The 21,793-nt window shown below is 38.6% G+C and overlaps 1 protein-coding gene across 3 annotated transcripts in view; it reads left to right on the top strand.

Moving 5' to 3' along the window:
• The window catches only part of LOC133124178 (gamma-aminobutyric acid receptor subunit gamma-3), a 258,881-nt gene that overhangs the window by 45,559 nt on the left and 191,529 nt on the right, over window positions 1-21,793 (top strand). For all 3 annotated transcript variants that reach the window (XM_061235139.1, XM_061235140.1, XM_061235141.1), the window contains exon 3: window positions 7,530-7,597. In XM_061235139.1, coding sequence (XP_061091123.1) covers window positions 7,530-7,597 — 68 coding nt within the window. The remainder of the gene's footprint in view (window positions 1-7,529; window positions 7,598-21,793) is intronic.

Here is a 21,793-nt window from a genome sequence, read left to right as displayed (position 1 = left end):
ATGGAGGGTAACTGATCAAAACAAATACACAATCCTGTTCTGTTTTTGAACATGTTATTTCAGTCATTTTCAACTGCTGCACATGAAATGTTGGTTAATTTAATAAATTATTTTTCCATGACAAACACCTAGCCTTCATGATTGCGTGGTTACTTAATCTGTACCAGCAGATAATTTCTTGCTTAGGGAGTTGAATTAGTGCTGCAATGATTCCCTCATGCATTTTCGAGCTGTATGCCTGTATGTCTTTTTTATGCCTTGATTGCACCTGCTCTTTAGAGGTTGAAACATTTCAGGCAAAATCGACCCTAGTTAATTGCGTGGACTTTAGCAGATTCAACGGCATACATAATCACCAACACTTGTATCTCTCCACTCGTTATTTGCGTGATCGCCTCTTAGTATATTCATTAAGGAGAGAAACACAGTTTGCGATAACTCAGGTAGATGGCGCATACACTGCACTTCTAGCCCTGTGCACCTGTTTGATACATACGATGCATGTGTCTAGGGCAGAATGTATCACAAAAGGCTTAGTAAATCTGGCCCTAGATGTTTTTGATGCAGGAATCAAAAGGCTTGATAAACAGGACGATGCTAGTGAGAATATTTAGCATGTTTCTCAATTAGTTTTTATATGATCGCAGGCTGGCCTGTTCCTTGAGACAAACCTGGAGAATGCTGTTATTGCTGCCGTTCTCCTTCATAGGTCTTCTCCCCAGCATATACACCGACTTCTTGAGGCCCAACTCTTAGGCACAGAGATGAGGCAGCAGGGAGAGCAACCCTTCTCCTCAGACATTGACTCATCTAGTAGGACCTTGGTGAACTGTGAGCCCAAATACACTAGCAAAACGTTTGAATTCCTTACAAATATGTTCATTAAGTTTCCCTCTAATTACTGAAAGAAGCAAAACTCTCTGGTTCTTGCTTTGGGAAATGACCACCATCGGCATGAATATTTATACTCCATTCAGCAGTCTGACAATGTTCTACATAAAGATTTGTGGTGAGGAGCCAGTCGGGGTTGAACTTGAACAAAGGCAGGCAGCGTTTCATGCCATTGGAAATTTCAAACAGAATTACTCCATCAGAAAAAAATGTATAATTCCTTTTACAGTGGGATCAATATTAAGCTTTGCTTTTTCAAATCTATCTCCCCTTCACCCCCCCAAAAAATGTTTATCTTTCACTCTAAGTAATCATAGTATGTGAAGCAACACATATGAAATAATTTGTAAGAAAGGGTGTTTGATTGTTCATCTTAGAAACACGGTGTGTGAGACTGGCAGTGCCATCCCCTTGCAGGGGAAATCCATACCCTCTTTTGTACTTCGACAGAAGGTAACTGCAGACCATTAGACAGATGCTCACTTCTCTGTTGTGAGTTTGTTCCAAGGACAATGAAAAAAATGTAGTGGGCCATAGCCAATATGAAGTGGCATGTGCCAGAAAAGTGGCTATCACTAGGGGCGTTTGCAAAAAAAGCCAACAGCCTGGGTTTTGTTTTTTTCTTCTTTGAGCCGCCAAGTTACACCAGCTTGGTACAGTTTGTACAGCTCTTAAATATGAACTCAGAAACTGGATTAAGTAACAGCTAGTGCCAGGTTTCTATTTTATTATTTTAGCATATGCCTTGAGCCGAGCTAGTAAAGTGCCAGCATAGTTGTATGACAATACACATGGCCCAGTTCTCGCCTGATGTTGTCAGTCAGTTCAACTGTCGGGCACAGCTACAAGCCACTTCTTACCTATGATGGGAACCCTTTGTAGGCAGGGACAGAGCTGCCACCCCCTTCATGGGGCTTGTGACCCCAATTGCCACCCTGCCTTGCTAACCCCTAAAAATATTGTCGCAATTTTGGAGAATGAAAAGCTGGCGATTCACATTTTTCAAGCCATTGCACTCATTGATTGAAGCCCAAAAGAAACTAGAGAGATGCAAGCACAGGAAAGTAAGCTCTGGCTAGACATGCACGCTCCTTATAATACACCTCAAATGTAGCTCACAATGTGCACTCTGAACACAACAGGACAGGACTATGAAATCTAACTGGATAGTTTGTAGCCCAATCCTAGCTTCGCTAGATCCACACAAGGATGTCATATGATCTAACCAACGATCAGCAAACTATACACATAAGATATAAATAGCCTAATGTTTTGGTATTCTCTTCAAAAGGAAGTCTTTCCACATGGACTAATAATATTTAAAGGTCCCATATTGCACACCTTTCCAGTGTTTTTTTTAGGCCCTGATATCCATAGTAAGACATTTGTGTGGTTTTATTAAGTACCAAAAGCAATCTCTATCCAATTTTTCCATCCAATTTGTCCATTCTCCAGCGCCTCTAATGAGCTTTACCAAGAACAGGCTGTTTAATAACTGTGTCTTTAAGGCTCTTTTTATCAATGAACCGCTGTTCTTTAATGGCTGGCTAGCTCCACTATGAACTCAACGCTGTCTGTGCTGAACGCATGGATTTCTGGCTTGTTTAAATGTAGTTTCTTAATAAGGATTGTGTGGACTTATTTGAGGACTGTACGTATTGATAAGTTTGCAGTGTTTTTATAGCACCTGCAACTCATTTATAATCCATAAAGCAAGCGAAATGGTATTTTCAACAATATGGGACCTTTAAAAAAACAACCAAGGAGCGATTTCTATTTTCATGGGGAGCATGCAAGCTACAGTGTGACATCTCGTTTCCTTTTCATTGTGCTTTTTTTATTTATCTTGCCATGCAGGATGGTACATATTTTTAAATATTTGACAGAGATATACATAGGGTATAACCTGATTGGCCAAGTGAAAAATCAATGAATGGCCTGAACTAATCCCGGGCACAGCCCTGGGCCAGCGGGCACTCATTATTGTCCAGTTTTCTGGCCAAAAGGTTTGTACTGACACAGCACAAGCATCAAAATCCATTCTCTACCGGAATAGACGATATAACCAAATTCATTTCATAGCCTTCATTTCTATATATAGTTTATAATGATATATCGCCCACCCCTAATAGAAACATACATGTTTCACCCTGAACTCTGAGCGACCCCTCTACCTACTATAGTGTGTTCATATACCCCCCACCCCCATATTTCATTCAGTGAAAGACTGCCTCTCCCTTTCAGTAATAACAGAGCAATTTCCCTTACTCTTAAATGACACACAAAACATAGCACCTTGAAAACCATGGAAAGGTAAGGGGTAATATGACGTTACTCGTGAACCATAAAACCCTGTAATATTTATGGAGTTCAGTGCATTTTTCCAGTCAGAAGAACAGAGTGCTCTGCGTGGTAGTACCTATGACGCACCAAAGAGCTACTGTGTGAAAATGTTTCCTTGATCCTGAGAGACAAGTAGGTTTGAGCTACAATTCCAGGAGGGGGTGGGTAAGGAGGGGGGCTGGGTTGGAAGTTCACAGTGTACTTGTTCTTCTTTTGTACCAAGGCCCAGCAATTACTTAAATGTACTTAATTATTCTGATCATTTGGGTGAATTAAACCCTCCTCCTTTCCGAAGCATCTTGATGAATCGCAAGCTGTGAGCCACCCCCCACCCCCCTCCCCCGCCCCCCCCACGCCCTCTCTCCCTCTCTCTCTCTCTCTGTCTCTCTCTTTATCTTGTGCACTGTAAGGTTTCTCAGCAGTACTTCCACCCCATTCTAAAAGCAGTGAACACAAAATAATTTTTTTGCCGATCAAAGGATTTTATTCAGGGCTATTGTGCCTGACTGTTCAAAGGTAACTCACCACAAAATTAATCCAAATGTTTCAATTTACAATTACAAAAAGAAACAAAAGAAAAATAATTGAAAGTCAAGCTGAGCAAACTGGTACATTCATTGAACAGAATTAATTAGATTTTTGTTTGTCTCCGCATTAATGTTGCTTCCAATCACCAAAATAGCCTGTATCAGTCTTCAGCCAATAGAAAGTCACCTTGAAGTGTGAGATGGTGTTGAGTCAGTTTTACTGAGTTCTATTGAATTCTGACTATGACTGCTCAGGTATTGTAGTGCGAAGGGTAACGAGAGATGACAGATCATTCGATGTCCTTCGCTCTTATATGTACTGTAAAATTCAATGCTGTGCATAAGAATCTTGGGCCCGTTTCTTCATTTGTGGTTCTATTGTAGTCATTGTTTCATTCCAATGAAGTTATATGACTTTATATGTAAAAGTGAATTTTTACACTTCTTGCTGTTTTCATTTTATTTTCATCTGATGATAATATCACATATGTCAAGAGAATAAACACTGCTACAGAATGAAATTAGAAGTAAAATGTACTATTAAAAAAATAAATAAATAAAATTCTTCTTCATGCAATTGGTCATGCTGAATCTGTATGTCTACCTGCGCAATACTCCCGATCTGATAGAGACAGGGAAGTAGAGCAAATGCCGGTTTACACTGGCAATTTATTATGTACACTTAGCCGGGGAAGTGAGTGAGAGAGAGAGAGAGCAGGCGTGGACTTTTATACAAACAATCATGTCTTCCGTCACCCTCACAGGAACGGGGTAAAAACAACAAACGTAAACACGAAATGTAAAGAAGTTCCGAACGGTGGCTTTTCAGCGTCAGTTGCAGTTCCAGGAACACAGCTCTCCTGAACTGAGCTCTCTTGTATGCATCTCTCTCTGGCACCTCAGTTCCGGGTCTCAGACACGGAACTGCAGGAAAGAGCACATACATTTCTACATAGCTTCTGGCAAACCAAGTCTCACCTGCCACAGAGGATTTATAACTCCAGAGCATCACAGAGACTTGACCACAAATGTGCAAAATCTTAGAGTGATAGGCAGAACCTATAAAATGTCCATTATAAAGCATATACATTTGCCCTTATGGTGGTTTAAGATTATGCATTGATATCACATTCAAAATGTAAAGAATGTAAAAGAAATTTGACACACTGTGGTACACATACCTAAATATAATAATCTTACGTTACGTTTTCTATACTCAAAAGTATGTAATCTTTTGTTACAAGGGGATTTCAACACTCAAGTGAAGTGAAAGTTCACAATCAAACAGAATGAACTGAAAATATTTCACCATGGCTTAAATGAAGCATGAATAAATTGGAGTGATGCAAAGGTGATTTACTAAATGCCTGCGCCCCACTTACCATTTTCGTGTTTATTTTGGATTGTCCACGACAATAAATGACCACTGAATCTTGAAAGGAACATCTTTACCTGTAAAACCGATGGTAAGACTGTACACTCAGGGAGCACTTTATTAGGTATTTATCTGACTTATTTTTTTAGACTTCTACTGCTGTAGCCTATCCACTTAGAGTCATGATGCATTGTGTGTTCAGAGATGCTCTTTTAATACCACTGTTCTAATGTGTGGTTATTTGTGTTACTGTCACCTTCCTGTCAGCTTTGACCAGTCTGGCCATTCTCCTCTGACGTCTCTCATTAACAAGGCGTTTCTGTCTGGAGAGCTGCTGCTGACTGGATTTGTTTTTCACCATTCTTTGCAAACTCTAGAGACTAGTGTACGTGGAAATCCCAGGAGATCAGCAGTTTCTGAGATACTCAAACCACACTGTCTGCCACCAACAATCATTCCACTGTCAAAAAAACACTTAGATCACATGTATTCCCCATTCTGATGGTTAATGTGAACTGAGTGATTAACTAACTGAAGCTCCTGATATGTATATGTATATATGTATTCCTTATTTAGTCGCGGATATTGATTGAAGAATGATGTGGTGTAACTACACAAGATTCCATCTTGTTTATTTCGCAATTCAGGATTTTCCACCAATCCTATTTTGACATTTTTGGTGGTGAAATGTTTGTATGTATCCTTGAGTTCATGCTCCCAGATAAACACTATTGTCAAGTGAGTCACTTGTGTTGCAGATTAGACTGGGAGGGGGAGCTTGTTAACTGGCAGAACTACACAACAATAGTGGCACTTAGAAGCCCCGTATTTAATGCCATTTATTAATGTTTTAGCTTAGCAATTGTTACTTCCTCTCATAGTTTTGTTGCAGGAGCACTGACAGTGAAGAGTTGAGCAGCACCATGGCCACTAAGGGGCTTGCACAAAATTAAGGCAGTCATTTAAAATGATCTCTGATTAGAATGATTTATTTGCCCCACTCCAACATAAAATTATTTTGGTCCAGATTGTTGTTTACCACAATTAATTGTGTTGTGAATCAAAACAGGATGTACATAAGGTCACCTGTGAATTGAGTCATCTCTCCTTGGCATCTCCAGCCTTACTGCTTGCTTGCCAGTATGAACTACTCCACTGAAATATACTTCCACCTTTCCTATATGCGATTTTTGATTTTTTAAATCATCACTTTAAAAAATATTGTGTTTGAAAAAAAATGACAGAAAGAGATTAAGAAAAGGACAGCAGCACTCAGCATGAAAAGAAAATGCACATAATGTTAAGACAATCAATTAAGTACTGTACCGACAAGCAGGATTTGAAAGTACATGCATTAACAGATATGATAGCACACTAGTATGTGTGATGAATCACATTCATTCCATTAGTTTTTTGTGGTGTTTTCCACAACCAATAATTCTGCTTTTTTCACAATGGTTTAAGAAGGTTTGTGACTTGGGAGGGGCCATCTGTGCTTTGGGGGCCGATGGTTTGAAAGTTTTGTTTTGAAATTATTCGTTTTGTGTAAAGTGAGGTTTTGTTTTAAATTTGTCCGTACTTTTTTTTTTCTTCCTTACGCTTCATTGGGCCAGGCTGTGTACAATGTGATCAAATTGTTAGGTTAAGACGGGGGTTTGGTCTCCTTTTTTTTTGCCTAGTTTTAGGTATTTTGTAATTATTTGTTTTCATTAAAGAACATCAAATGTCAAAGTGACAACAAAAACTACTTGAAAAATATTTTTTCAGGTTGATTTCTATAGTAGATGCAACGATTCTTGAAGTGTCCATGTCTAGGTTTGATTCAGTTTTGGATACTTGTCGGCAAATGGTGAGCACAGTTTGGCTATATGACCTGTCTTTGTCACTATGCATTGTTATGTTCTTAAATCCCAAAGTAAAGTGCAAAGTTTTATAATATTTATAAATAGACTCCTCATTCCCTGGTTGGAGAGTCGGTCTGTCATTCCAAAGTGAATGACAGATGAATAAAATCAGGAAAATGGACAGTAATTGAATATGCACAGCAAACCTCCTTACAGGCAGTGGCACTTGTTGGCACAGCCATCAATCAACATCAATGCACCTCTCAGGTGAGCTGACATTCAGAACAACCAGCTTTTTCATTAATGGTGTCAGAAAGGCCAGATGAGGCATGTTCTGTGCATGTATTTACACTTTGTTTCATACCTTTGCCTTGAGTTTTAGCACTTTAGTGATTACATGCACTTGCTAGCCTTTTTTGCCTGGTCTGGTCCTGTAGCTTATATGATGGATGAACTTGCAGTATGTTCCCTTGTGTCATTAGTCAATCTAGATCACAGTATTCTGATAATATATGGTAATCTGGTTCTTTTTTCTTTTTTCTTTTGCAGTTAAACCAACCGTCATAGATGTGGACATATTTGTGAACAGCATCGGACCTGTGTCATCAATTAACATGGTGAGCAAACAATTACTTTTGAGAAGTTGTGTTGTGCACACATATCCACACATACACATACTGACACATGCACGTGCACACACACTCAGACACAGTCTATACAGCTCTCTCCCTTCCTTGACAGTGTCAAGATTCTTATCCACTGGCCTGTTCTCAACAGAGGTCAGTGTCTGGGCTTAAGATGAAATGCTATGTTGAGGTTTAAACAGTGCTATCCCAGGATAACTGGCAGAGTTAAGCCTGGCAGATAGGAAATCCTTTGTGCACACTGACATCCTGAGCAGCAGGGGAGTATGGGTGAGTCCTATATGGGATGAACAAGCTGAGCCAGTGGACACATCCCAGAAATCCAAACATACAGTAATGTTGCATCATTCAGTGTGCTGTGGAAGTTTGAGAACACCTCCTGCGGGGATCTAGGGCTTCAACCAGGAATTCTCTCCAATGCCTAGGAGAATTCAAAGAACCACCACAGAAGGAATATAGCAAAAAGCACTGGCTTAATTAAATAGTAAAAATGGGAGCCATTGTGAATTTTGGAAGTAAAAAATTGACTAACTTTACAACTTGATTGGTCAGCTCACTGTGATTGTATTGCTTAATGTTTTTGCAGCTAATATGTCTCTGCTTTTGTAAAAGGTAAAGTCATACCACAGAGCCATACAATACTGTAATTTGGTTCTAGTAATAATATATGGTATCCCGTACAGCAGGGAAACTCAATCCTACCCATAAAGGGCCAGTGTGGGTGCAGGCTTTTGTTTCAACCAAGCAGTTACTCACTTGATTCTACTAATCAAAGTCCTTAGCAAAGACTCAAATGGTTTATTAGTAGAATCAGGAGTGTAACTGCTTGGTTGGAACAAAAGCCTGCACCCACACAGGCCCTTTCTGGGTAAGATTGAGAATTCCTGCTGTACAGTATTGTTGGTAGGCCCTACTTGGCGGTCAGCTGCGTTTTGAATATCAATACCAATTTTTAAAACACTGCTGTACTGATTGAATGTCATTCACGGGCAGATACTGGACCCTATTTGTTGGCTGGGTAACCCACAGACCATAACATTCTTGATGAAAAATGAAATAAACATTTATAACTCAACATTGGTCTCAACTCAAGATTTTAATGACTGCATATTTCAAGTGTGACATTTCTCTGAAAATATATTTTAATAAGCACATGAAAAATATGCTTTTCAACATTATTCTCACACGTCATGTGACCTTTCTGCTATTATCTTTCAGCCACTATTATTTTTCATGACAGTTTCATTTTCTGTGTACAAATCAGGCTGTACTTATGATAATGTTGGAGATGGAACAATTTATTACAATTATTCTAATGATGACAGAGGTAATTTACTTATTAATCCATTAATGTTGCATAAGCTAATAGAGTTCATGAACATCATTAATTTGTATGGATGACTTAATATGCTTTTTAACCTATTAAGTACCAACACTTTTCTTGACACAAGCTTTAAAATTACATACACGAAATAAAATGGTTACTATTCTTGAACCCTTTTTACTACATAACTAGTGGTGTCTTCTGAAAGGTAGCTCTTTGGGGTTTGTTTTCCAAGAGTCAGAATTACTCCAAGTATTAATGAAACAAAGTTACAGAAGCTCAAGCACATTGAAAGTGGAAGATTCGTTTCGCACTGAAGATTTTTTATGTTTTCAGTGGATACAGATTATTGTGGCTGTGTCTGATGCACAATGGAGCCACAGTCAAAACACTGGACAAATCCCCTTTCAAATTTGAAATTAAACTAAATTATATTATGCAAAAGTCTTACGTAAAATACTGTCTTTTGCTGATTTTTTGCTGTATTTTTCACTTCGCCCCACCTGTCACCCTCCCCCTTCCTCTCCCTCTCCCTCTCCTTGTGCTTTCCTCAGACAGCAACAGGTCAAAAAAAATTGAAAAGAATAAGTACAATAATCACAATAACAGTGTATACTAACATCTTGTATACTAATATATTGATTGAGGTCCATTGATTGACGTTTTTGTCAAATGCACAACCTCCATCAACAAGTCAAATAGATTCCACAATTTCACATGCTATTTATTATTCAAAAGTAGGCTTGGTCCTTATTTATTAGCACACTAAATAATAATAAAAAATATATTTTGAGAATATATTTAGATGCTCACTTATATAAAATGGGGTCACAGCAATGAAAATACTCTCTATATTGGAGCCAAAGGTGTTTTCACAGTCTTCCTGAGAAATATTCACTCGAGAATACTCCAGAGACTAGAGAGACAAGAGATTCTGTGAAAGTCTATTTAGACATAGGCATGGCAAAATATTTGTTTTTGTTGTAAAACGTCAACTATTTTGCTTAAAAACTGTTTTTACTGAAGAGTAACATTATGACCTGTCTTTGTCACTATGCATTGTTATGTTCTTAAATCCCAAAGTAAAGTGCAAAGTTTTATAATATTTATAAATAGACTCCTCATTCCCTGGTTGGAGAGTCTAACACTATTTTGCTTAAAAACTGTTTTTACTGAAGAGTAACATTCTCAGCGTGCGTATTGAAAATGCTTGGGTTTTTTGCACAGGCAAAATAATGCTGTTTTATGCAAGCCTTACAAACTATACATCGTTGGAAACATAATGTTAGCTAAAATGCTTCTAAGTTATTACTTCAATACCATACCACTAGCCAGTTCTAGGCAGAGCTGGAACTGTATTTTTTACACTGTATTTTTTGCTCATGGATGGGGATTGCACATTTACTGTGCAGCTGGGTTACTGATACTAGAGGTTAACGATACTAGTCAAGTTTGTTTGTTGGCTCATCCTGTTCGAGAGAGCCTATACAAAATGTAGATAATCGCATTCCTATGTACAATTACTTTTGTAGAAGTATGCAAAGGCGAAACTGATAACAATGTCCATTCCTCTAGAGACATTGTAAGTAAACAATGGACATTCTATCTCCGAGTTATATGGATTTACAAAATGCAGAGAAGGTGAGGTCCCCCCACACTTGTTTTGCCACCCCCATTTTGCATAATAAGGAACTGTTGTCTGTTATGGTAACTGGTATATCCTGTTACCATAGTGACTGAAAATTGCACCGCGAAAAAAAGGAATTCATGCAAAAAAACCCACACTGGCCCAGCCCTGGGTGGCCGGGTGAGACTGAAGGGGTCAATTTCGTACTGATAATTTCCAAAGGATTTAATACACGTAGAACTTCACACAATGCAGTTGTCTTCCATGATTGAAAAAAGTGCAGGTGAGAATAAAAATCAGCAGTCTGTGATTGGAAATGTTTCTTTGTATGGATAGGTTTTGTACGAGTGAAAATAATTCATTTTATGCACTTTGAGGAATATTTGCTGTCCTATTTCTATTACCTAAGCTGTCTGTGTGTTGGTTTTTGGCAGTAAACATCGTTGTCACTTTGCATGCTAAATAATTCAGTCAAATTTGGAGTCTCTCAGAATGAAAGATGCAGCTGCAGCTGCTCTCTGTGCCTCCATTTTAAGGGTCTATTAGAGGATGTCTTCCCCTGGCATAGACTTAATTTAAACCATTACAGCTTTCATACAACATAACACAAGGCTGTGTCTGGGACAACAGGTTGCCTGTGTTGTCTATGTAGCATCCTGTAGAGATCAATCAATAGAAGTGTGCAACCCCCCCACCCCGGCAAAAGAAATCTAAACAAAATGACAAGGGAATCTGTTGGCAATTGTAAAAAAGTTAACAGGATTAAACCTCAGCTTTAAACCCTTAAGGCTTCAGAGGTTTTTTTTGCATTCATTCATTTTTTTCAGGGTGCAATTTTCAATCACTATGGTTACAGGATAAACCATTTGAAACTCATTGTTCTATCTGCATAACCTATTTTAAGATGCCATTCCTTTTAAGACAACAGTTCCGTATTTTGTAACATGATGTGGTAAATCCACATACATACTACAAGAAATAAGGTAATGTCAGTGTTACCTTAGAACAGTACCCATAAAGTGTCCAGTGCAGCAACTGCATAATAGTTTCTCATTCTAATAATGTCCGATGTTTACTTAGAATTTCTCTGAAGCAATTATCATTGTTGTCTGTTTTTCCATGGTATACTTCTACAAAAGTACTTGTACATAGAAATGCTATAATCTATGTTTTGTGAAGGCTCTCTTGAACATGATGAGCCTATCTCTGACCAGTATTTGTAATGTAGTTGCAGAGAAAATGCGTTACCCCCATCCGTGTAAGGAAATTCTGTATAACTTCAGTTCATCAGAGAACCAACCATGGGCATGTTATAGAAATTACAACTATTACCAGCTTAGATAATGGCATTACCTTGTTATGGTGTACAATTTGTTAGGGTTGCATAAAACATTTTTCGCCTGCATAACAAAACCATAGCATTTTCAATACACATGCGGAGTCTGTTGCGCATTGGCAAAAACAATTCTTGAGATTTTTCAGTGACGTGACCACATTTGATATCGGTGAGCATCTAAATAAATTTTTTAAATATTTTATTATTCAGTATGCTATAAATATGGAGCCAGCCTGCTTTTGAATAAAATAGCATGTGAAATAGAAATGTGTTTGACTTGTTTATGGGGGTTGAGTATTTGATAAAAACTTCAATCAATGTACCTCAATGAATATATTAGTATACAAGATGGTATTATTGCTATTATTGTACTTATTTTTTCTTCTCAACCTGTTGCTGTCTGAGGACAGCTGTAAGGAGAGAGAGTTTAGGACAGGCCGGGGCGGCCTGTAGCGTAGTGGTTAAGGTAAATGACTGGGACACACAATGTCGGTGGTTCCAATCCCGGTGTAGCCACAATAAGATCCGCACAAGCCGTTGGGCCCTTGAGCAAGGCCCTTAACCCTGCATTGCTCCAGGGGAGGATTGTCTCCTGCTTAGTCTAATCAACTGTACGTCACTCTGGATAAGAGCGTCTGCCAAATGCCAATAATGTAATGTAATGTAATGTAGGACAAAGAGGTACATTACATTACATGGCATTTAGCAGACGCTCTTATCCAGAGCGATGTACAATGAAGTGCAAATCAAGTGCAAATCAAGTATGAGAGCTAAGAGGACCTGAGAGGACAGTACAGTTCCGAGTCCTAGTGTAAACACAGATAATCAGAACCCTTGAAGAATACAATCAACTTTCAAACTAGCATACCACAGTTGGCAGCTAGAATACCCTGAATACAACAATACAACAGCCAATAAAAAACAACAATATCTACACAATATATACATAAGTGCCATTACAGTCTATGGCTAATCATGGTGGTGAGTTAGGGAGGGAAAGGTGTAGCCTGAAGAGATGAGTCTTCAGTCTGCGCTTGAAGGAGGTCAGAGACTCTGCCGTTCTGACATCCACCGGGAGGTCATTCCACCACCGTGGGACCAGGACAGACAGCAGTCATGAGCGGGAAGTGCAGGTGTGGCGAGGGGGAGGCGCCAGACGGCACGAAGTGGCAGAACGGAGGGGTCTTGTTGGTATATAGGTCTTGAAAAGGGATTGAATATACAGTCAGGTCCATAAATATTGGGACATCGACACAATTCTCCTCTTTTTGGCTCTATAGACCACCACAATGGATTTGAAATGAAACAAACAAGATATGCTTTAAATGCAGACTTTCACATCCAAATCAGGTGAACGGTGTAGGAATTACAACAGTTTCTATATGTGCCTCCCACTTTTTAAGGGAGCCAAAGTAATGGGACAATTGGCTGCTCAGCTGTTCCATGGCCAGGTGTATGTTATTCCCTCATTATCTCATTTACAAGGAGCAGATAAAAGGTCTAGAGTTCGTTTCAAGTGTGCTATTTGCATTTGGAATCTGTTGCTGTCAACTCTCAATATGAGATCCAAAGAGCTGTCACACTATCAGTGAAGCAAGCCATCATTAGGCTGTAAAAAAAAAAAAAAAAAAAAAACCCATCAGAGAGATAGCAAAAACTTTAGGTGTGGCCAAATCAACTGTTTGGAACATTCTTAAAAAGAAAGAACACACCGGTGAGCTCAGCAACACCAAAAGACCCGGAAGACCATGGAAAACAACTGTGGTGGATGACAGAAGAATTCTTTCCCTGGTGAACCCCTTCACAACAGTTGGCCAGGTCAAGAACACTCTCCCAGAGGTAGGTGTATGTGTGTCAAAGTCAACAATCAAGAGAAGACTTCACCAGAGTGAATACAGAGGGTTCACCACAAGATGTAAACCATTGGTGAGCCTCAAAAACAGGAAGACCAGATTAGAGTTTGCCAAAGAACATCTAAAAAAGCCTTTACAGTTCTGGAACAACATCCTATGGACAGATGAGACAAAGATCAACTTGTACCAGAATGATGGGAAGAGAAGAGTATGGAGAAGGAAAGGAACTGCTCATGATCCAAAACACACCACCTCATCAGTGAAGCATGGTGGTGGTAGTGTCATGGTGTGGGCATGTGTGGCTGCCAATGGAACCGGTTCCCTTGTATTTATTGATTATGTGACTGCTGACAAAAGCAGCAGGATGAATGATGCGTCTGGTGATGTCTATGCGTTCCAGACTTCAGGCTGTAATTGACTGCAAAGGATTTGCAACCAAGTATTAAAAAGTGAAAGTTTGATTTATGGTTGTTAGTTTGTCCCATTACTTTTGGTCCCTTAAAAAGTGGGAGGCACATATACAAACTGTTGTAATTCCTACACCGTTCACCTGATTTGGATGTAAATACCCTCAAATTAAAGCTGAAAGTCTGCAGTTAAAGCACATCTTGTTCGTTTCATTTCAAATCCATTGTGGTGGTGTATGGAGCCAAAAAGAGGAGAATTGTGTCAATGTCCCAATATTTATGGACCTGACTGTATACAGGGGCTGATCCCTTAACTGCCTGGTATGCGAGCACCAAAGTTTTAAATTTGATGCAAGCCTTAACAGGCAGCCGGTGGAGGTTGCTGAGCAGGGGGGTGACATGTGAATGTCTGGGAACATTGAATACCAGACGGGCTGCAGCATTCTGGATCAGTTGTAGGGGTCTGATGGCAGATGCTGGAAGGCCAGCCAGCAGAGAATTGCAATAGTCCAGGCGGGACAGGACCATTGCTTGAACAAGGAGCTGAGTGGAGTAGGTGGTGAGAAAGGGGGGAGGGAGGGGGGACGCACAAAAACTTTTTTGAGGATAAAAGGTGTATGGTTCAGTAAGAAAAATAGAGTGTTTTACACCTCATAATATAATTTAGTTTCCATGTGTCCAAATGTCCTTTTTGGAAAAATGCCTGGACATAGATTAGACAATGCTCATTTTTTGTGATATTGCCCTCAAATTTGAAAGGAGATTTGTCCAGTATTGTCACTTGGCTGTTTCTAAGCACACCTGGATCCAGTCAAAATTTTTTCAGTGAGAAAAGAATCTTCCAATTCCACTGTGTCTGAGCTTCTGTAACTAAGATTTAGTAACCCTTAGAGTAATTCTGAGACTCTTGGAAAACAAACCCCAAAGGGTTACCTTTCAGACGACACCAGGATTATGCCTGTAGTCAAAGGGGTTCAAGAATAGTAGACATTGTATTTTGGGTATGCCATTTTCAAGCTTGTGTTAAGAAAAGGGGCAATAATTCAGGGGTTAAAAGCTGTGAAATGTGACTTCAGAGAGCTTACATCTGTCTTCAACAATAAGTCAAATTATGTTTTAAGTAATCACAGTTTGTATACGATTTGTACACGTAAACGCTGTGTACAATTTAAACGAATGTAAACATTGTCTATTATTACAATTATAGGGTAGGCCTACAGTACAGTATCTGTATAATTGTAAAAACAAACATAACTGCATGAATCATTAATATCTGCATTATTTTCAAACGAACGTGGTGTATGGTATGGTATGGTATATATATATATATATATATATATATATATATATATATATATATATATAGATAGTACTGTGCAAAAGTCTTAGGCACCTGTATAACATTCTGTACAGATAAGATTTTTTCAAAAATAATTAAATTAAAGGTAAATAAACATACTATATGTTTTACATTACATTTCAGTCATTTGGCAGAATAGAATCAATATTTTGTGACCACCCTTCGGTGTCAAAACTGCATCACTTCTCTGAGATAGCCAACGCTATCCTGCAGTTCTATAAGACAATCAGCAGGGAGGTTGTTCCAAGCATGTTGGAGAACTTGCCACTGTTCTTCTGCAGACTTTGGTTGGCTCCTTGCTTCTTTTTCACTGCACTGTATTTTCTTTGTTCTTAATCACATAACAATTTCATCATATCACTATGCGCACGTTCACTTTCCCCATTGGTCCGGTGCTTAATCTGCACTTGTTAAATGTAACAGAGGTTATAGAAATAGCTAGACAGATAGCTAACAATCTTCTGAGAGGCATCCAGAGGCTGACAGTAAATTACACAATGACAGTAATTTGCTGATGATGACTAACACAAAATTTCAAATACAACACAACACCAGCTATTCCTACCCCTCTGACATCAAACAAGGCATATAGCACATATGTGTGATCAGTTTTACCCTCCTTAAAATTACAAATAGCCCACAGTGCTGGTAAAAATGGTTCTATACGTAAAAAAGACAGAATCTATAGACTTGCTTCTTCAAATTCCGCTTAAAAAAAGAACAAGTACAATTTATTTTACAAATAGTTCAGTTTAGGTCATGAGGGAGTTGGCTGCAAGCCATATCATCACAATGGGGATGAAGATTAGTGGGTACACCAACTTGCCAATCGAACACAGCGCTGTTGATATCCTATAGAGCAGTGTTTCTGAACTCCAATCCTCAGGACCCACTATCCAGAAGGTATTTCTTGTAACCAGGAACTGACACACCTGATTTAATAACTGAACCAATCAAACCAACAAAAATGCCCTTGATTAGTTAAATCAAGTGTGTGAGTTCCTGGTTACACCAAAAACCTTCTGGAAAGTGGGTCCCAAGGACTGGAGTTGAGAAACACTGCGATAGAGGGGACCACTCGATGCACAGAAACTCCCTTTGCACCACATCCCTGTCAATCCAACTTGGTAAAAAACCATAAGAAAACACAAGTTTTCTCTGCAGCTGCAGGCCATGTCTCACTTCATTGCCCACCAGAATTCACTCTTTGAACTGTGTAACAATCCATTCTGCAGTTTTGCAGTGCTTGGCTGCCCATTTATGGTTAAGATCATCTGCCCTATTTTTTTTAAAGGTGAGGGAGGGAAAAGGAAGCAGGTCACTGCAGATCTATATAAATCTGCAGTTTGCATTAAAAATGCATCATCTTTGTCTACGGTACAATGTACCCAAGAAATAATATATATTACACTGAACGTGGTAGCCCATAAATAGCAATGTTGCCAGTGAAAAAACATTTCATGAAGGGATAAATCTAAATCGTGTTATTTTATGTTTTGAGTTATTGGCATTATTCAAAATGACTTTGACGGTGTTTTTAAAAAAAGACGTGAAATCCTGTACATTTAGATCAATATTTTACTGTGAAAAATATACAGTTACAGTTCTTTACAATGTAACAAATACAAGTTATAAACTTGTAATGTCCCTACTGTAAATAATGTTGGTTTCTCTACTATACTCTCAATAATGTTGGCCTGGCAATGCGTGGTAATGCAGGTGAACATGCTATTTGTCAGTGGGCCTTAGGGGGTGGAGGTGGGTGTGTATGACCATCATGATTTTCTTACACTGTTTTACAGTATCTGGATCTCTGTGTAACTTGAAATATAGTGTTGACTGAATTGAATGACCCTGAGGCGTAAGCTTAAGTTACATTTAATTAAGGCCTCATGCTGTACGGCTGCTAATGACAGCTATTTGTTTTAATAAATAGTTTAATTCAAACCTTTCACTATTGCAAGAGGAAGCATTACATTTGCAGGTCTGGTAGATAGACGGGCTATATGTGCCTGAACGTGTGTGTGTGTGTGTGTGTGTGTGTGTGTGTGTGTGTGTGTGTGTGTGCGTGTCTGTGTGTCTTACCTTGACATACCAAGTGATAGCAGGGGGATTTAAGATTGAAAAAAAAACTGTTTTGGAAGTTACACTTTTTGGGATGTATAGAGCCATCTCAGGAGGGTTGCCCAAAATGTTGGACCCAGAAGCAAAAATTGAAAATGGCTTAAATTCTGGCACATAATTCCTATTTTACCATTTACAGTGCAGTGCAGGGGTGAATATGTCGCTTGCCTCCAACACACTATTCAGCAAATGAATGACCACTGCTTTGATGCAAATTGCTCAATCAAGAGCAATCAAAACAAACTTTTCAATAAAATAATGAATTAAAATAAAATACAATACTAATTTGTTACATTTCATGAAGATGATAATGACTGTATGTATGGATGAATAATTGTGGCCACTGTAGTTATAGAACTCAGTGGAGATAATGCCTCCAAAATATTTTGGTTTTTCACTGAAACTGAAATTTTGACTACATGATGGCGCTACATAAAGACAATTTCATTCAATGCAACAGATTTGTTTATGGTCCCTGCTCACACAAATTAAAAGATCAGCTTTTTCTGTAGAATTGATGAGTAAGAGCAGAGAGTGTAGTAGTGGCAGCATGGGATGGGAGAAGCAGAATTTGTTTTGTCTGAAGAAAATACTGCACTTTATATTTCTTTAGCTACTTTTTCCATTTTGTGTTTTGCCTTCATACATTTTAGTTATTTCAGTGTGCCTGTAATAGCCTATACCTTATTTTAGCCTACACAAGAAAACTGCTATAAAAATGTTGAAACCGATTCAGTTGTGTCCTTTATTTCAACTGTTCCGGGACATGCTGTGCATGCAGACATTAATGCTGTAATAATGGACAAGCTTGATGCCCCGGGGACTTGTGTGCTAAATTGAACAGTTTTATGAAGTAATTTAGGTGCCATTTTTTGGGAACCCTCTAGAATGTCTTCACCCTGCGGAGAGCTGTACAAATATTCATATCAAATGTCTGTTTGCAGGATTGTTCTTAATCACGTGACTTAATTTCACGAGGAGGATGTGTTTAGAGGACAAGTGGGAATAGCAGCCTATAGCAACCCATATTATGGTCAAATACACAGGGGTTAAACTAGGCCTAGATTTGATGGCATCCTAAAATTATTATGATGGTGCTCAGTCATTATTAGTTTTCATGTAAAGGTTGGTTGGTTGACCTGTAACAAAAGAAAACAAATATCTAAGAGGGGATCTTCACAACTGCAGCAACCTTCTGCGTGCCCTCTGTAGGACTGGGTTGCACCAGCTGTACTTCAGTTCAAACGTAGCCTAGTTTGCTATAACTTTAAATCCTACTATACTCTTAATTTATGCATTACTAACATAAAAGCTGTGACACCACAGAAATAAGCTACAATATAACACTCCTAAATAGCCTACACCTTCACTCCGCAGGTGTAATCACACAGTCAATCACTAATGGTAAAACATATTTTCTGCACACAGCATCATTTGTCGGTAACACCATGGCATTTCGCAATCAAGTAGAGGTTTAATTTATGTATATGATATTTCGGCAGCAAACTAGCCAACTACCTATGATGCTAAGTGGAAGTTGGTAACCGCAAGCAGATAACATTTCCATTGTTGATTATCCACTTCTCCACGTCTTAGTAATGAACTTATAGCTCGCTAGTTTGGACTTTACACTTAAAAGTAAAACTGGTGCTTTGGATATTTCAGCCCACTGGCTCATGCTAGCTTGAATGTGAGGAAGTTATATGATAGAACATAGTACAAGTAAACGTACCACTGACAAAGTGATCTTAAAATAACTTGTATTTGTATTAATTTTTCTGGTGTAAGATCTTGCCTACTTAAACTGTAAATCCACCTTGCTCTTCTTTTTGTTGAGAACCTTTGCTTTTGTTCTCCCTGGTGGGTAATCATTTTTGACAAGCAAAAAATGACTTGTCTCTCACCTGATCAGCTTGATTTGAGCAACCATAAACTGTAGAAATGAACCATAATGAATCTGTGTTATCGCTGTATTTATATGCTTTGTAGAAAATACATTCAGTTGTATGGGCTGGTTGTCCTCCAGCATAGTAGATGAGTCAAGATTGCATGGTTTGTGATGTGTATAAAGAATGATACATTGGCATACGGGTCGATGAATGTGCCATATGTTGTTCCTATGAAGGAACTATACAGCTCTGATGAAGGACTATTCATACATTGCTTCCTGTTTGAAAAATTGAAAGATTCAACCTATTAAGAAAAAGCACTAGATAAGGTTATCATATTTCAGTGCCAAAACAACGACTTTCGCTGACTTGTATTGATATGACTACCTAGTACTGATCTGTGTCATTCGCTCTACATTAAGTCCAGAAGGAACAGTGAGAAAGTGACATTTGAGCAAATTACACTTCCTGGAGATAGTAGCCATATTTTCCTGATTTCAAGCTTAACTGGGGGAGTTTAATAAATATGTGTCCAATACAAGTTTTACCCAACTGTTCCTTGAGAAAAACAGCTAAAATCTCCAACCTACCACAAAATAATGCATTGCTATTAAATGGTGATTAAAATTGTATAGCTTGCTTTTAGTTGAACATGCTTTTACTGGAGAGGAAAGGCTTTAAAAGCATTTTTGGATATGGCTGTAGTTTTTGTTACACGTGTCTACATCTAAGTACACATTCACATACCACCTCTCTTGTATACTCTCTTCCAACCAATGTGCACCACATGTTTAGCATGTTATCTAGTCAAACTCAATATGTATTTATAGGAAACACTATATATCAGCAAAAAGTACAACATAAACCTTAGCAATAATACCTAATCTATAGCAGTGGTCCTCAATCTTATCCAGAAAGGGCTGGTGTGGGTGCAGGCTTTTATTCCAACCAGAGCCATAGAAAGAGAGAGTTGAGTCAAACCCATTCAATCAAATGGAGCCGTTTTTTAGAGCAATGGCGTATCATATGGAGCCTGCTGCCAACTTTTCGTGCTGTCTTTGTCGGCATGAGATTAAATACTCCCCTCAAAAATAAATTGTATTTTTACCGTGAGGTTCATTGCCCTCTATGTAGAAAATCACAATGTGATGGTGTGAGACAGAGCTTGAAAGTGTCTCAGGCCAAAACTCTGGTATGTGATGTTCTTAATTCAAAGGCATAGAAGGCTAAATTCATTATTTTGATACTTATCTCATTAGCACATTTCTATCAAATTAACAATGTGGGTTAAAGCATGTTAGCTGATTAATTTCCACCAAATTAGTAGATTTAGGTAACTTCGTAAATGGATACCGTTAGCTAGGTTATAGCTAGCAACACAATAACAATATCAATTTTAACGTTAAACCAAAGATGGCAATCTAAATGATCAGTTCCTTTTCCGCTTTAGCCTAGCCTTATGAGAGGCCGTTAGTGCCATGACAAGTCGACGATGATCAGTCGACTCTTCCTCTCTGAGAAAAGCAAGAGTGAGTGGCGTTTTTGGTTGTTGTATGTACGTTTTGGAAGAGAGCACGGTGGTGTAGAAAAGCTGGACATACAAGGGAGTTAACATAATTTTTGTAGGTGGTGCAATAAAGGATGCAAATGCTGAAGGACTCTTGGTTTTTGCAGCAGAAGTCGTTAAGTTGGGTGTTATATAATTAGCAGCGTTGGCCCTGGAATCGAAACGCAATAGCGGTTTGGTTCCCCTACTGTATGTATCCCAACTATCAGTGGTGTGAAAAAGTGTTTGCCCCCTTCCTGATTTCTTTTTTTTTTTGCATGTTTGTCACACTTAAATGTTTCAGATCAAACAAATTTAAATATTCGTCAAAAAGACAACACAAATAAACACAAAATGCAGTTTTTAAATGAAGGTTCTTATTATTAAGGGAGAAAAAAAATCCAAACCTACATGGCCCTGTGTGGAAAAAGTGATTGTCCCCTAAACCTAATAACTGGTTGGGCCACCTTTAGCAGCAACAACTGCAATCAAGCGTTTGCGATAACTTGCAATGAGTCTCTTACAGCGCTGTGGAGGAATTTTGGCCCACTCATCTTTGCAGAATTGTTGTAATTCAGCCACATTGGAGAGTTTGAGCATGAACCGCCTTTTTAAGGTCATGCCACAGCATCTCAATAGGATTCAGGTCAGGACTTTGACTAGGCACTCCAAAGTCTTCATTTTGTTTTTCTTCAGCCATTCA

Source organism: Conger conger, chromosome 3 (genome assembly GCF_963514075.1).
Source record: "Conger conger chromosome 3, fConCon1.1, whole genome shotgun sequence".
Classification (NCBI taxonomy): domain Eukaryota; kingdom Metazoa; phylum Chordata; class Actinopteri; order Anguilliformes; family Congridae; genus Conger; species Conger conger.
Note: the sequence above shows the minus strand (reverse complement) of the source record. Positions and strands in the feature narration are given on the sequence as shown.